The sequence below is a fragment of the Hypanus sabinus genome, chromosome 1 (genome assembly GCF_030144855.1).
Source record: "Hypanus sabinus isolate sHypSab1 chromosome 1, sHypSab1.hap1, whole genome shotgun sequence".
Lineage (NCBI taxonomy): Eukaryota > Metazoa > Chordata > Chondrichthyes > Myliobatiformes > Dasyatidae > Hypanus > Hypanus sabinus.
The window spans coordinates 7,210,304-7,226,904 of record NC_082706.1 but is presented as its reverse complement, the minus strand read 5'-3'; the positions used below and the strand labels follow the sequence as shown (position 1 = coordinate 7,226,904).

General features: G+C 41.7%; 1 protein-coding gene across 13 annotated transcripts in view; it reads right to left on the bottom strand.

Moving 5' to 3' along the window:
* The window catches only part of LOC132390878 (LIM domain-binding protein 1-like), a 41,934-nt gene that overhangs the window by 12,149 nt on the left and 13,184 nt on the right, over positions 1 to 16,601 (bottom strand). For 8 of the 13 annotated variants that reach the window (XM_059963420.1, XM_059963453.1, XM_059963459.1 and 5 more), the window contains exons 3-10: positions 16,072 to 16,116; positions 15,053 to 15,128; positions 13,382 to 13,484; positions 8,473 to 8,645; positions 7,919 to 8,041; positions 5,048 to 5,131; positions 2,601 to 2,724; positions 1,624 to 1,775 (exon numbers count right to left, since the gene is read on the bottom strand). In XM_059963420.1, coding sequence (XP_059819403.1) covers positions 1,624 to 1,775; positions 2,601 to 2,724; positions 5,048 to 5,131; positions 7,919 to 8,041; positions 8,473 to 8,645; positions 13,382 to 13,484; positions 15,053 to 15,128; positions 16,072 to 16,116 — 880 coding nt within the window. The remainder of the gene's footprint in view (positions 1 to 1,623; positions 1,776 to 2,600; positions 2,725 to 5,047; positions 5,132 to 7,918; positions 8,042 to 8,472; positions 8,646 to 13,381; positions 13,485 to 15,052; positions 15,129 to 16,071; positions 16,117 to 16,601) is intronic. The other 5 variants (XM_059963430.1, XM_059963472.1, XM_059963476.1 and 2 more) reach the window with 2 other exon arrangements.

Genomic DNA, 16,601 nt, shown 5'->3' with positions numbered 1-16,601 from the left:
TTCACAACCTTTTTTATGCCATGGACTGCTTGCTACCCTTAACCGTGAAGGTTCCGTGAACCCTAGATTGGGAACCCCTGATCTAAGGAATGCTTCTACAGTTCAGCAATCCTTGAACAGTAACTTACCCAGGGTCCATGACTAATCCCAACACAACTTGAAGTATTTTTCTATCATGCTCTCCCCTACCACAACACCAGCTATTTCCTGAGTAACACACAGACAGAATGATGGAGGAACTCAGCAGGTCTAACAGCATCTGCAGATGTTTCAGGCCAAAATCCTTCATCAGGACTGAAAAAGTGGAGGTTGGGGGGTGGGGGGGGTGTCAGAAGCCAGGATAAGACGGGGGGAGGGGAGGTGGGGGAGTACAAGCCGGTAGGGGATAGGTGAGGGGAGGGAGGATGAAGTGAGAAGCTGGGAGGTGATAGGTGGAAAAAAGGACTGAATGAGAAATCGGATAGGAACTAGCTATCTCTATCTGTAATCAAGTTAAGAAATATATTTTCTTACTTGCAGTAAGAAATAGCTGGTTCCTATGCGATTCATCTTTTAATCACCTTCCTCATCCTTAACTATTTCAATCCTCTAACTCCCTTTCCTAATGCTCCTGCCTCAACTGTGCACTTTCTGTTACTATACCCTCACCAGCACCATATTTCACTCCTTATAAACCACGGCCAAGTATCTTGTAACAGCCAGATGGAAGTACAAGTACAAATAATAACACTTTTGATGTTTTTAGCTCATGGTACATCTGACAGGAATCCACACACGTGCTATTTTACTCTATTTGAAGGAACTTTGCTTTCAAATGAGCACCACTTAGTCCCACTTGCTAATAACTGTCTATATTGCCTGACCCTGATCTTCAGTTCATTAGCATTTATTAGTGCAGATAACACTTGCGTAACAGCCAACTGTTAGGAGACAGACAACTACCTTTAAAGCTGCTCCAAACACAGTTGGGGATATTAGCATTCATCAGGAGTAGCCAGTGGTATATCAATATTCCCTTAAGAATTAGAACTAGTTCCATAAGATCTACAAAAAGAATTAGGCTATTCAGCCATCGAGTCTGCTCCGCCACTTCATCTTGGCGGATTTATTATCCCTCTCAACCCCATTCTCCTCTCTCCTCCCTCCTCCCCACAGCATTTGATATCTTTACTAAACAACCTCCGCTTCAAATACATCCAATGGCTTGAGCTCAACAGCAATCTGAGGCAATAAATTCTACAGGTTCATCACTCTTTGGCTAATAAAGTTTCTCACCTCCGCCCTAATCTTGTGTCTTCTGATCATAGACTCCCCCACTACAGGAAACACGCTCTCCTCATCCACTTTATCTAGGCCTTCCAATATTTGATGGGCTTAAGTGTCAACTTAAGCTAATTTTGTAGCAATGTCTCTATTATTTATCTAAGCCACATTTATGGAAATGCTATAAACTTGCATTTTGTACTAGAAGAACAATTCTCGCAACCTAATCCAGGACAGAACATGTCAGATGACAGCCAGATTGAACGTCTCAATGGATATGTCACTCACAAGGTCTGTGTAAAGAAGCCAGCTGGTTTCACAGTGTTAGTGATAGTTGACTGAGTAGAGAAGGATGCTTACAGGTACCTGACTGGACAGACTGAAGCCCGTGGCAGGACTGCTCTTTCTTTTACTGCCCCCACTGCTGTTACTGGACGGCCCCACACTGGATGTGTTGCCTCCGGACTGTTTCCTCTTTCGCCGCTTAGCAGTTGGAGGTCTGACGGGTTCCGCTATGTGAAAATAAGAAAAACAAGCTGAAAAGCTGTTGGACATTAATTTGAACAAGTAGTTAAATATGGAGCCCATCGCCTATTTCTACTTGTGGGTGACACTTGCAGGCTGCCCAGCACAATCCTCATTTAATGCAAACGACACATTTCACTATACATTTCAACGTATGTGTGACAAGATAAAACTGATCCTTAATCACCTCTCTTTCACTGAAATCCCAGTGCTCACAAGTAATTACATTCAACATGTGGGTGGGAGGTGACCCAAAGTAAGTACCTCTCCTGACCCGAAAGGTGTCACAGTGTCTGGCTGCCATCCCAGATGGCTGACACAGTGACTCCGCAGAGAGTGTAGAACATTCACAGATCAGTGTGGCTCTGACCTCAGCTTCCATGTGTGGAGTTTGCACGTTCTTCTTGTAATTGTGTGTTTCCCCCATGTGCTTTTGTATCCTCCCACATCCCAAAGACACGTAGAGTATCAATTGTTCACTGTAAACTGGAGGTGGTTCATGGGAGAAGCTGGAGGGGGTTGTGAGTGGGGGACTAGGTCACTGGGAGAAAAAATATGTCACAGAGCCACCAATAGGGGCTCAATGTCTTCATCAGCGGTCTGTACGCTCTCCCCGTGTGGGTTTCCTCTCACAATCCAAAGACGTACAGGTTAGGGTGAGGATTGGTGAGCTGTGGGCATGCTACGTTCGCACTTGCGGGCTACCCTGGTACATCCTCGAACTGCGTAGGTCATTAACACAAATGACGCATTTCACTGTAACCTTTCTAATCTTTACGGGTGCATTTCTGCAGATATTCCCAGCCACTTACCGGGAGGAGCCACCATCCGCTGCCACTTCTGAAACAGGCAGGTCTTCAGACAGTCTCGAGGGCTAAGGTTATAGGTTTTGTGTCTTGACATCAGTTCCTGCATTGGCTCCAAAATGACGCAGAGCTGGATTGTGCAAAAGCAAAATGAATAAATAAATCATACAATCTGTCCAAGATATTTTATTTTAGAACCAGTTTTATCAGTTTTTACAGCAAAGTCCTGGACACAAAAAGTGCCATAAATACCTCTTACTGCAATGTCCTTTGTTTGCTGCACTTCCATTACACACACATTATTAAGATAAATCCAAGGAGAATGCTTTTTCCTCAACTGTGATCCAATAACATGAACCTGCAGGTTTGAGAAGTATTCTGCTATCCATTTGGGTGATTGCATCATCATCATGTGCCATGTCGTATGACACGGGCGACTATGGTCTCAGGACCATGATTATTCTTGGCTTATTTTTCTGCGTAAGTGGTTTGCCATTGCCTTCTTCTGGGCAGTGTCTTTATAAGATGGGTGACCCCAGCCATTATCAATACTCTTCAGAGATTGTCTGCCTGAGGTCAGAGTCACATAACCAGGACTTGTGATATGCACCAGTGACCATCCAATACCTGTTCCCTTGGCTCCACGTGACCCTGATCGGAGGGAGCTAAACACCTTGCCCAAGGGTGACCTGCAGGCTAGCAGAGGGAAGGAGTGCCTTGCACCTCCTTTTGCAGAGAAATATTTCCACCATCTTGCCACCCCATTACACACTCATATCAGGGAAAATCCAAGGAAAACACTTTTGCCACAAATGTGATTTGGTAACATGAGTTTTGGAAAAAGGTTGCTGTCCATCTGGGTGAGCCTAGGGTCTGAAAGACTCCACAACTTTAGCCTCATCTCTTACTCAACTCCACTCCCCCCAAAAAAAATCCTATAATCCTTTCTGAAAGACGATGACTTCTTTATTTTGTTAGGACCAGGGTCATCATCAGAAACCACAGAATTTGCCAGAATTACTTCAGCATGACTGGAAAATCATTCTGATGGAGTCTACAGCCTGTTGAAAGTTTCAGATCTCACTTCTTGTAATGGAACCACTTCAAAGCAAATGGGTTTGCTCCTGCACCTGCACTTTCTACCGCAGTATGCCACTGAGTTTCTATTCATGGCAACAACATATTGAACACTTTTGTAAAACCACGAGGTGGGTCTGGTAAAGACATCAGTAACTGTCTATAGTGTTGTGATTGTGACTAACTCACCAGAGAAACTGGTGAATACGAAAGTCTTTATTCACAACAAGCAGGCATTTTCTTGGAGACCCTCTTGGTAGTCTCCCAAACTCAAAGAACATCAAGATTTTATACTTTTCAAGACAATGGTAACAGTAGGTGATTCAATATAATTTTGGAAGCTACACTGACATTGATTTCTTCAACATTATGAGTCTGACAAATGATTCCTTTGAGGAACCAAATTGTAATTGATAAGACACCTCTGAAGGTTCAAACACCTTTGCTGAGACAAACTAATTCACATAAATGCTCTAAAAGCTTTAGGACAGGGAACCTAGACACACAAGGTAAGTGCTGTACGGGCTATGTGATAAATTCGACTCTTGATAAATTCGCTATGCCTGTGACCATGCTTGATGTGCTGAGTGACAATATCAGTCTGGTCTGCAAGCTTCCTTGAACTTGGTTGCAATAGCGTAAATAATTTAGCTCATAGCTGGCTTGACACAGGCCAATTAACATAATGTCTAACATTCGGCCGATACACTCATGTGACCACTTTGCCAACCATATCTCTTAGCAGCCAACCCACTGCAGTAATTTTACTGAGTGGATTTCCTGAGCATGCCTGCAAAAAAAAAACTAATCTCAAGTTTGTATATGGTGAAATATGTGCCTTGAACTTTGCTCCAACAGTACTGTTTGTTATCAAAACCATCCTTAAACTGATTACTTCTTAAGCAATTTTAAACAATAAAGACTTAATTAATATTTGCCATGGTCTTATAATTCCTTAACTCCCAAGGAATCCCTAACAGATTGGACCACATTCATTCAAGGGACCCCATCTTTTCACCACCAACTTCTTGAAGGCAGCTAGAGACGGATAGTAATGCTGATCCTGCCAGTATTGCAGAGATCCCAAACACTAACTAGACAGAACTGCATTTACACACAAAAATAAATTCTTGTCAGCGCTTAAGAACAGGTGATCAGTTTCAAACACTGACCAGACAGAGCACAGTAAGATGGGTAAACGCTTTTTAATCCCATCAGGTTAGACTTGGTACTTTTCAATCACAACTGCCTCTTCATCGACTTCAAGAACCCTGGGAGCAGAGAAATTGTCTGTTTCATATAAAATAATTCTACATTTAAAATAAAAACTTGTCTTGTCTCATAGACCTCAGCTACCACTTAAGAACCACACTTACTCTGAGGTAGTTAAGAGTGAAGTTTGAGAGGCCAGAGCGGGTGATACTATTGGATAGCTGTTCCAACATCGGAGGATCCTGGGCCTAAAAGAGTTAACACAACAGGATCAAAACCACAAAATGTTTTTCTGAAGACCATCTCTGTGTTTCAAACTACCACAACTTTATATCTCATTTAACACTTTATTGGTATGTCTTCCTCAGACTTCGAGAGACTACTACTAAAGGTATGTACATTCAAGTCAAATTCCTATTACAACTATTTAAAAAAAACTACCTGTTAAGGTAGACAAAAATGAATTTAATCAGTTTTGAAGATAATACTATAGCGAGACATCAGAACACATGGGCAGCACAGCAGCGTAGTGAATAGCACAATACTTTACAGTACCCAGGAGCCAAGTTCATTTCCCACTGCTGTCCGCAAGGAGCCTGGATGTTCTCCCTGTGACTGCTTGGGTTTTCTCCGGGTGCTCCGGTTTCCTCCCACAGTCCAAAGGTGTACTGGTTGGTAGGTTAATTGGACATAGTAAACTGTCCTGTGGTTAGGCTAGGGTTAAATTGGGGGATTACTGGGCAGTTCAGCTTGAAGGGCCTGTTCCGCATTGTATCTCTATAAAATAAATATAATGCAGAATGCAACAAAAACCTTCATTGTTCTTTTCCCTCTACACATTCCAAAAGTCTGAACACTGATATTTTCTCAACCTCGATAGTCTGCACAAGTTTCGCCAAGCATACAGCTCATGCACATAGAGGGGTAAACAATAACACCATCATTCAGATGTTGCAGATGTCCCATTTCAGGAACGTGGGAATTGGTTGCTGCTATGCGGTGTTCTTTCCATGATCTCAGAACATCTTGTGGTCATTCAATGTATGGAAAATGTCCTCATTTTCCCCGCAACGTGGCAAAACATTTAGCATGACACTATCACAACTCAGGACATTGCAGCATTTGGAGTTCAATTCCAGCATCGCCCATGAGGAGCTTGAATGTTCTTCCCTGTGAACCGTGTGGATTTCCTCCAGGTGCTCTGGTCTCCTACACCATTCCAATAATAGACAGTAGGTGCAGGAGTAGGCCATTCAGCCCTTCAAGCCAGCACCGCCATTCAATGTGATCATGGCTGATCATCCACAATCAGTACCCCGTTCCTGCCCTCTCCCCATATCCCTTGACCCCGCTATCTATAAGAGCTCTATCTAACTCTCTCTTGAATGCATCCAGAGACTTGACCTCCACTGCCTTCTGAGGCAGAGCATTCCAAAGATCCACAACTCTCTGGGTGAAAAAGTTTTTCCTCAACTCCGTTCTAAATGGCCTACCCCTTAAACTGTGGCCTCTGGCTCTGGACTCCCCCAACATCGGGAACATGTTTCCTGCCTCCAGTGTGTCCAATCCCTTAATAATCTTATTAATCCTCGTGAACCTATGTTGCACTCCCTTAATAGCAAGAATGTCCTTCCTCAAATTTGGAGACCAAAACTGAACACAGTACTCCAGGTGTGGTCTCACCAGGGCCCTGTACAACTGCACAAGGACCTCTTTGCACCTTTACAACTCCCTTTGTTATGAAAGCCAACATGCCATTAGCTTTCTTCACTGCCTGCTGTACCTACACACTTACTTTCAGTGACTGATGAACAAGGACACCTGGATCTCGTTGTACTTCCCCTTTTCCTAACTTGACACAATTCAGATAGTAATCTGCCTTCCTGTTCTTGCCACCAAAATGGATAACCTCACATTTATCCACATTAAACTACATCTGCCATGTATCTGCCCACTCACCCAACCTGTCCAAGTCACCCTGCATTCTCATAACATCCTCCTGACATTTCACACTGCCACCCAGCTTTGTGTCATCTGCAAGTTTGCTAATGTTACTTTTAATCCCTTCATATAAATCATTAATATATATTGTAATGATGTACTGATTAATGGGGTAACTGGTCACTGTAACTTGTCCTGCTTTAGGCTAGGGTTAAATTGGTAGGTTGCTGGGTGGTGCAACTCAAAGGGCCTGTGTGTAATGAACTTTACTTTGCAAGGTGACAAATATTAATGTGGTTAGTTACACAAAATACTAAAATTTAAAATGAAAACAAAAATTCATTTTTAAAAGTTTTTTTTCCCAAATATCAAACCTGCCACTAACAGAATTAACACTGTAACTACAAAGTCAGGTAAACTTTCAGGAATGTACACTCAGTGACCACTTTATTAGGTACAGCTGCTTGATAATGCAAATATCTAATCAACCAATCATGTGACAGTAACTCAATGCATAGAAGCATGCAGATATGGTCAAGAGGCTCAGTTATTGTCACAACAAACTCCAGAATAAGAAACAAATATGTTCTAAGAGATCTTGACTGTTGATCGATTATTGGTGCTAGACAGGACGGAGTAAGTATCTCAGAAACTGCTGATCCCTTAGGATTTTCATGCACAGCAGTCTCTGGAGCTTACAGAGAATTGTGTGAAACACAAAATAACATCCAGTGAGTAGCAGTTCTGTGGACGAAAATGACCTGTTAATGAGAGAGGTTAGAGAAGAATGGGCAGAGTGGATCAAGCTGACAGGAAAGTGACAGTAACTCAAATCACCATGCGTTACAACAATGATGTGCATCTCTGAATGCACGTTAAACCTTGAAGTGGATGGGCTACAGTAGCGGAAAACCACACCTAGCTCCATTCCTGTACTTAATAAAGAGACCACCATGTGTATTTTTGTCATGTACCCTCGTTTGTAGGGAGGTGCCTTTTAGGGTGGCTTTCCTTAACACCATCTGTGAATACATCTTCATGTGGTGTTAGACTAACCAGCTGAAACCACTTTTAAGTGGAAGTCAGATACTCACATGCGTTGCAAGGATGCTGCGTGAGAGGAGTTCACGATTTTGTCTGATATTAAAATGCCAATTCTTTATGCGCATCAAATCATCAAAGGTAAATTCAAGGTAGAGGCGACCTTCTGTACACACCTGGATAAATAGACAGGAGCAAACGGAATGACATGGCAACTCATTCAACTTCCAATTCATCAAGGCTATGGTCATAATCAAACTGATCTCTGCTGTCTGTTAAATTCATAATTTCTCAGTCTTGTCCTGCATCCTTCAACTGAGTTTCTCCAGTATTTTGCGTGTATTGCATCAGAACTAAAAAGTTGTGCAAAACATCTACAAGTTAGGACTACTACAAATTATTTAAGTTAAAAATCTTGATACTCTACTTTTAACACTAGCCACTTTTTTTTTAGCTCATCTGTATTTCTAAATGAATGCCACAGCAAAAATTAACTGGGATAAATTAAAAACTAAATAACTGCTCTCCTGATTCCTGATCTAACTGCAGGTTCAGAGTGACAGCAAGAACTCAAGCCACCCACTCAAACATGCAGGGCTTGTCCTACCTTGGTGAAGATAGGTTTGTTGTGTAGTGTGACCATGCTGCAGAGGTCACAGTCCAATATCACCAGATTGCCATGGAATGATTCTTTTGAGTGCTTCAAGTTAAAATAAAGGTCTGTTGCTCCACCATCAAAGATACTACGAAAATAGCGAGGGATTAGAGTCCGGCCAATTGCTTAGGAGAAACAAGAGACAAGAATAGTTAAACTTCAAGATCTTGAACCAATTTGTCCACAATGTAATGAATTCAAAGCAGCTAGTAGTCTGCAGAATGCTGGACATTTCTCATCTATCAAGTGAATAACATACATTTCAGAATCAGAATAAGGTTTAATATCACTGGCATACAATGCAATACACAATAATTGTGAAAAAAATCTTAATTACAATAAAAATATATGTATAGCTATATTAAACAGCTGAATTAGATAAGTAGTGAGGTAGTGTTCATGGGTTCAATGAACATTCAGAATTCAGATGGGAGAGGAGAAGAACCTGTTCCTGAATCGCTGAGTGGGTGCCTTCAGGCCTGACGGCAACAATGAGAAGAGAGCATGTCCTGGGTGGCTGTGAGACTTTAGTGGAGGACACTAACTTTCTGAGGCACCACTCCTTGAAGATGTCCTGGATACTACGGAGGCTAGTACCCACGATAGAGATGACTAACTCTAGCCTCTGATCTGTCCTTGTAGCCACATAACTGTCCCAGCTGAGTTAATAGTGGCCCCAGGATATTGATCAGGGGACTCAGCAATAGCAATGCCAGTAAATAAAAAATTCTAAGTCTATTTTGTTGGAGTTGTTGCCTAGCACTTCTATGACATAAATGTTACTTACCATATATAGCTGCCCCTGCTTTCTGAACGTTCACTTTACGACATTACATTAGTACCTGTTTTCGCTAACCAAGAGGATTTTCGTTTTTACGAAAAAAGATGCCTGCTTTAAACTTGTGTTTACTCCCGAGAAAGACTACCATGACCACGGAGCCTTGCGCAGGCAGGTGTATGTGCATGCATGTATGTGCCGACTTTTTTCTACAAATCGGTTTTGGCTCAATCTTCCCAATTCTGGTAAGTGAGATTACACTGCACATTCATCATTTCTACTTTATATAGCTGTGTATTTATCATATCATTCCTGCTTTTACTATATGTTAGTGTTATTTTAGGTTTTATGTGCTATTTGGTATAATTTGGTAGGTTTTTTTGGGGTCTGGGAATGTTCAAATTTTTCCCATATAAATTAATGGAAATTGCTTCTTTGCTTTACAACATTTCAGCTTACGAACGGTTTCATAGGAACACTACCTTCAGATAGCGGGGGAAACCCGTATCAGCCTATGCCTGAAAATGTTGTCCATTTCCTGCTACATTCAGACATGGACTGGTTTAGTTGTTGAGGATTTGTGAATAAAGTTGAATTTCACCTCGCCAATAATAACAAAGAGGATATCAAAAGCTTCTTCAAACACATAAAGTGTAAAAGAGAGGTGAAAGTGGATATTGGACCGCTGGAAAACGAAGCTGGAGAGGTAGCAATGGGGGACAACGAAATGGCAAACGAACTGAATAAGTATTATGCATCGGTCTTTACTGCAGAAGACACCAGCAGTAGGGTGGAAGCTCCAGGTGTTAGGGGTAATGAAGTGTGTGAAGTTACCATTACTAGGGAGAAGGTTCTTGGGAAACTGAAATGTTTTAAGATTAAAAAAAGTCACCTAGACCAGAATGAGGTGGCTGAAGAGATTGTGAAGACATTAGTAATGATCTCTCTAGAATCACTAGATTCTAGAATGGTTCCAGAACACTGGAAAATTGCAAAAGTCATTCTATTTTTTAAGAAGGGAGACAGGCAAAAGAAAGGAAACTATAGGCCAGTTAGTCTGACTTCAGAGGTAGGGAAGATGTTGGTCTATTATTAAGAATGATACTTGGAAGCACATGATAAAACAGGCCGTATTCAGCATGGTTTCCTCAAGGGAAAATCTTGCCTGCAACTCTGTTGGAATTCTTTGAAGAAATAACAAGCAGGATAGAAATGAAGTATCAGTTGATGTTGTGTTCTTGGACTTCCAGAAGGCCTTTTTGACAAGGTGCCACACGAGGCTGCTTAACAAGTTTGAGCCCATGGTATTCTAGCATGGATAAAGCAGAGCTGATTGGTAGGAGGCAAAGAGTGGGAATAAACAAAGCCGTTCCTGACTGGCTGCCGGTGACTAATGGTGTTCCATGGGGTCTGTGTTGGGACCGATACTTTTTTACATTATATGTCAATAATTTGGATGATGGAACTGATGGCTTTGTTGCAAAGTTTGCCGACCATGTGAAGATAGATGGAGGGGCAGGTAGTTTTGAGGAAGTAGAGAAGCTACAAAAGGACTTAGATTAAGAGAATGGGCAAACAAGTGGCAGATGGAATACAACATCGAGGAGTGCGCTTTGGTGGAATAAATGAAAGGGTTGAATATTTTCTATGTGGAGAGAAAATACAAAAACTAAGGTAAAGGGACTTGGGAAATAGAGTCAGGGTGTGTCTGTGGTGAGGAAGGTAAATGCAATGTTGGCATTCATTTCAAGAGAACTAGAATATAAAAGCAAGGATGTAATATTGAAACTTTATATAAAGCACTGCTGAGGCCTCACTTGGAGTATTGTCAGCAGTTTTAGGCCCTTATCTGAGAAAGGATGGGCTGAATTTGGAGAGGACTCAAATAAGGTTCCCAAAAATGAAACCTCATTGAAACCTATCAAATGGTGAAAAGCCTTGGTAGAGTGGATGTGGAGATGATGTTTCCTATAGTGGGGGAGTCTAGGACCAGAGGACACAGACAGAGTGGATGTGGAGATGATGTTTCCTATAGTGGAGGAGTCTAGGACCAGAGGACACAGATAGAGTGGATGTGGAGATGATGTTTCCTATGGTGGGGAGTCTAGGACCAGAGGACACAGATAGAGTGGATGTGGAGGGGATGTTTCCTATAGTGGGGGAGTCTAGGACCAGAGGACACAGATAGAGTGGATGTGGAGAGGATGTTTCCTATGGTGGGGGAGTCTAAGGTCAGAGGGCACAGACTCAGAATAGAGGGGTGTCCTTTTAGAATGGAGATGAGGAGGAATTTCTTTAACCAGAGAGTGGTGATTCTGTGAAATTCGTTGCCACAAGCAGCTGTGGAAGCTAAGTCTTTATGTATATGTAAAGCAGACGATAGATTCTTTAATGGTCAGGGCATGAAGGGTTAGGGGAGAAGGCAGGAGATTGGGGCTGAGAGGAAAATTGGATCAGCCATGATAAAATGGTGGAGCAGACTCGATGGGCCAAATGGCCTAATTCTGCTCCTACATCTTGTGGTCTTCAGGTCTCTTCTGATCTTATCATGGAAGGAAGGTCAATGAAGCAGATAAATACGGTTGGACCAAGGACACTGCCCTAAGGAATTCCTGCAGTAACATCCTGGATCTAGAATTGAATTGATTTTACAAAAATTAGTTTTAATTGTCACATGTACATTAAAACATACAGTGAAATGCATTGTTTTGCATCAAAGTCCAACACAGTCCCTGGAGTGTGCTGGGGGCAGTCCACAAGTGAAATCATGCTTCCAGCGCCAACATAGCATGCCCACAGCTTACTAAACCCAACCTGTACGTCACGGGGAGGACATACAAACCCCTTTCAGACAGCAGCAATCCAACCCAACTGATGATCACTAGCTCTGTAAAACGATTGCGCTAACCCCTACACTACCATGCTGCCTACCTCCAGAAAAACAGATCACAACCATCTGTCTTTGTGGAGGTATGACCACAACTTTTGGAGTATTTTCCCAGTTAATTTCAGTTTTATCAGCCCACCTTGGTGCCACCGTCTATCAGGTGCTGCCTACTTGGCAACAGCAATCACTCCAACCTCAGTAAAGAGCTCTTTCACCCACATCTATGTCAGTAGCATAAAGATTAGCATAAATCTTTACAGCTCCTGAGATTGGAAGATTGTGGTACGATTCCTGCTGCTGTCTCCAAGGAATTTATCTCTCCCATGTCCACTTGGGTTTTCTCCAGGTGCTCCAGTTTCCTTCCACATTCTTATGATATACGTATTGGGATCATTCCATTGGACCATTGGTGCCCTAAGTGTGGCTACACCTGCAAGCTGCCCGCAGCATATCCTCAGACTGCGCTGCTCATTGATACAAATAGCATATTTCACTAGATTTCAACATACTTGCAACAAATCAAACTAATCTTTATTTCTCTTTATTTATCAGCAACATGGTTGTGATGAGATCTGGAGCCAAAAGGTTCTGCTGAAGCCTAAACTAAGGTGGTGGGGTGGAGAGACATCTCCACCAAAGGAGGTGTAAGGTGCTCCTTCCCTTTGCTGGCCTGCAGGTCACCCCTGGGCAAGGTGTAGCACCTGCTTAGCCCCCCCCGATCAGAGTCATGTGAAGCCATGGGAGCAAGTGGTACATATCACAAGTCCTGGTTATGCAACTACTGACACCAGGCAGAGAATCTTTGAAATGTATTGATAAAGGCTGGGGGCAATTGTCTTGTAAAGACACTGCCCAGAAGACAGCAAAGACAAATCACTTCTGTAGAAAAATTTGACAAGAACAATCAAGGTCATGTAGCCATGATCACCTACATCGCTCGTCATAGCACATAATGATGTTGATAAAGCCTAAATTGGATAACCATGAGTAAACAGTTGGTAAGTACTGGCTGATAACAGTTTACTGAATTACAGGGTATTTGTATTGGACATTTTACAATACTTGACACATTTTATTAATGTTTCTTGCTAATTTTTATGCCTTTAAATAAAAGCACATTATTTTCTAATTTACTTCATTACATGCTTTTTACTTGAAATATGTGCGAGCTATGAAGGACAGCAACAAAAACTCACTGTATCTTTTTGGTCCATCTTCTAGGCAGCAGGCCACAGTCAATACTGCATCGTCTTCAAAAAATTCTGTGGTGAAAGCATCCCACCAAAGGTTGTCACACTCCTGGAGAGAGAGGGAAAAAAAAATCACACCAACAATGTAATCACTGGGGACAAAAGTCCTTCACACTTGTTGAATATGGAACCAAATTAAACTAACAGAGAAACATACATGAGATTAGCTTTGTCAGATGTACGGTACTTTACAACATCCAGTGAAATGTGCCGTGTACTTCAAATCAAATCAATAAAGGTTATGCTGGGCAGCCCACAAGTATCACCACGCTACCGGCATCAACATGGCATACCCACGACTCATTAACCCTACACGAGGAAATCTGCAGATGTTGGAAATTCTGGTGGAACACAGCAGGCCAGGCAGCATCTATAGGAAGAAGCAATGATGCTGCCTGGCCTGCTGCATTCCACTAGCGTTTTGTGTATGTTCCTCATTAACCCTAACTGTCTTTTTTCTCTTTCAAAGGGACGTGTTCAGAAACCCCACAGTGGAACAACACTAATTTAATTGAAGGTCACTTTGGAAAAGTACTAAGAAAAGCACGCCTGTGTACTTACTGTACCCCAGAAACTAGTGAATGAGTAGCAATGGAAATTGGTCAACAGACCCTCCCGATGCAGGTAGCTATAGGTCGGTTTTTCTCTAACTATTTATTTATTTACAGATATAGCAGACTCTCTTTTAGCAAGAAGAGCAATCTTGCTTAAATGGAAGGAGTCTACCCCTCCTACACATCTTCAATGGCTACGTGATATTATGTCTTATTTAAATTTAGAAAAGATCTGCTGCTCAGTCTTAAATTCAAAAATCTTTTTATGATATCTGGGGACCTTTCCTAAATTACTTTTCCAATTTATGAAGTTTAACAGTGCACAGACTTTTATGTATATTTTTTTCTTCTCTTTTTAAGTGAATAAGTTTTTTTTTCTAATTATCCATTATCATCCATCAGCCTTTTTTTGGTAGTTGGTAGGGGGTTGACTTTTTTTGATATAAAACATTTCTTTTATGATGTATGACTTATCTTTAAATTTTTGATTAGAGAGTGGTATACCTTTATGTGTTATGCTATAACATTTTGATCAATTTTATTACAATATATGAATGTATACAAGTTATGTTGAGATGTATCTATGTGTTGCACTCTGTAAATCTTGTTTTTTTTCTTCTGAATAAAAATATTGTAAACAGAAAAAAAGATATAGCACAGAGTAGGCCTTTCAGCCATTCAAGCCACACCGCCCAACAACTGCAATTTAACCCTAACCTAATCACGGGACAATTTGCAATGACCAATTAACCCACCCAGTACGCCTTTGGACTGTGGGAAGAAACCGGAGCACCCAGAGAAACCCACACGTTCCATGGGAAGACGTACAAACTCCTTACAGAGAATGCCGGGATTGAACTCTGATGCTCTGAATTGCAATATTGTCGTGCTAACTGCTATGCTACCTCAACCAATTCGGTTTCTTTCATTTCCAGGTGCTAACTTTGCTAATTTTCACTATGGAGTTTAAACAGAGAACAAATTTTAGCTATAAGCGGATTGGAAGTTCTGACAATATACATAATTGAAGCCCCTACCATCTAACCACCTTGAAATTACTTACCTCTGTCCAGTTCTGGAGACGTTTGTTGAGTTCATAGATCCTGAACTCGGGTTGTGACATATAGGGTGTGTGTCTTCTGAAATAGTGGGATTGCATTAGTAAGCAAATTAAATTTAAAAAGATCTGTAACAAATTGTCTAGAATAAATGACAGCTGTTACACAAATAAATCTGCTACTGAAGTCTACCATTTCAAAGACTATAACAAAACACCTGATATTACCAAAACAATTATGGAATAACTGTATATTTTATATAATAGTGTGAGCTAGAAAGAATTGAGCCAATTGTCACATTATTTACATTATTACTGACAGTGAATAAGTAGCTGACTTGTTTGTAGATCTGGCGGGAGCAAAGGATGTTGGGAATGATGAGGATGGAGCCCTGCAGGAGGGGTGTGGGACAGGTGGCAGAGAATGAGTGCCGGGGCAGGGTAGTGGCACGTGTGCAGACACACCCAGCCCTGAGACACCAGGCAAGGTCATTTGATTCCAAACAATTGGTTTATTGATCATTACAGAATGCCTGGTGCTTCCCACTTCCTCCCCTCTCCCTTCCCCTTTTCCCAACCACGATTACCCTCTTCCTGCCCCTTTCCCACTCTAGTCCAAAATAGAGACCCATATCAGAATCAGGTTTATCATCACTCACATATCTCATGAAATTTGTTTTTTGTGGCAGTAGTACAGTGTAACACAAAATTACCTCAGTACTGTGCACAAGTTTTAAACACCCTAGCAATATATATGCCCAAGACTTTTGTACAGTACTGTATTACAAAAATGCTGTATAATCAGTTAGCCAGCAGAGATCTACTCTCTCTTCAAATCATCAGTTGCTCTTGCTGAACTGCTAAACTTAAACAGCAATAATAAAATCAGCTCAATATTTGACGTATATATAATGTACGATACAAAGATTATAGTTGAATCCCGAAATATGGATCCATAACAGAATGAAATGTCCCTTCAATTAAAAAGACATTACAGATACCAAACAAAACTACAATGTCCTTACCCGATATTGGGCTCCGGATACGTAGGCGGGTAAGATGGGGTTGGACTACAAATGAAGATGAAAGTGGCAATGTTAATTGCTGCTGCACTCAGTAACATTATTGCTCTTTTAACAGTAGATTCTGAATTATTTATCACGGGTACATCAAAATATACAGGGAACTGCATCATTTGTGTTAAAACCAGCACAGTCTGGGGATGCGCTGGGAGCAGCCCACAACAGTCGCCACATATTCCGGTAACATCATAGCATGCCCACAAATTTTGGCAGAACATCAGACCACCACAAGCAACAAAACAACAGCAAAACAGGCGCCGTTCCTCCCTGCCATTCACCACATAAAGTCATCCAACTCCAGGACGGACCTCCTGGCTTGGGCCATTGGCTCTCGACGTTCGATCATCCTTCAGTACTGACCCCCCCCACCATCATCCCCACAGCAAGACTAGCCGATGATGGGACCTGAATTCCAAACATGCCAACTGCCTGGCCCTCGTGCCTCCTCCTTGCATGGACATCCAATGATGGGA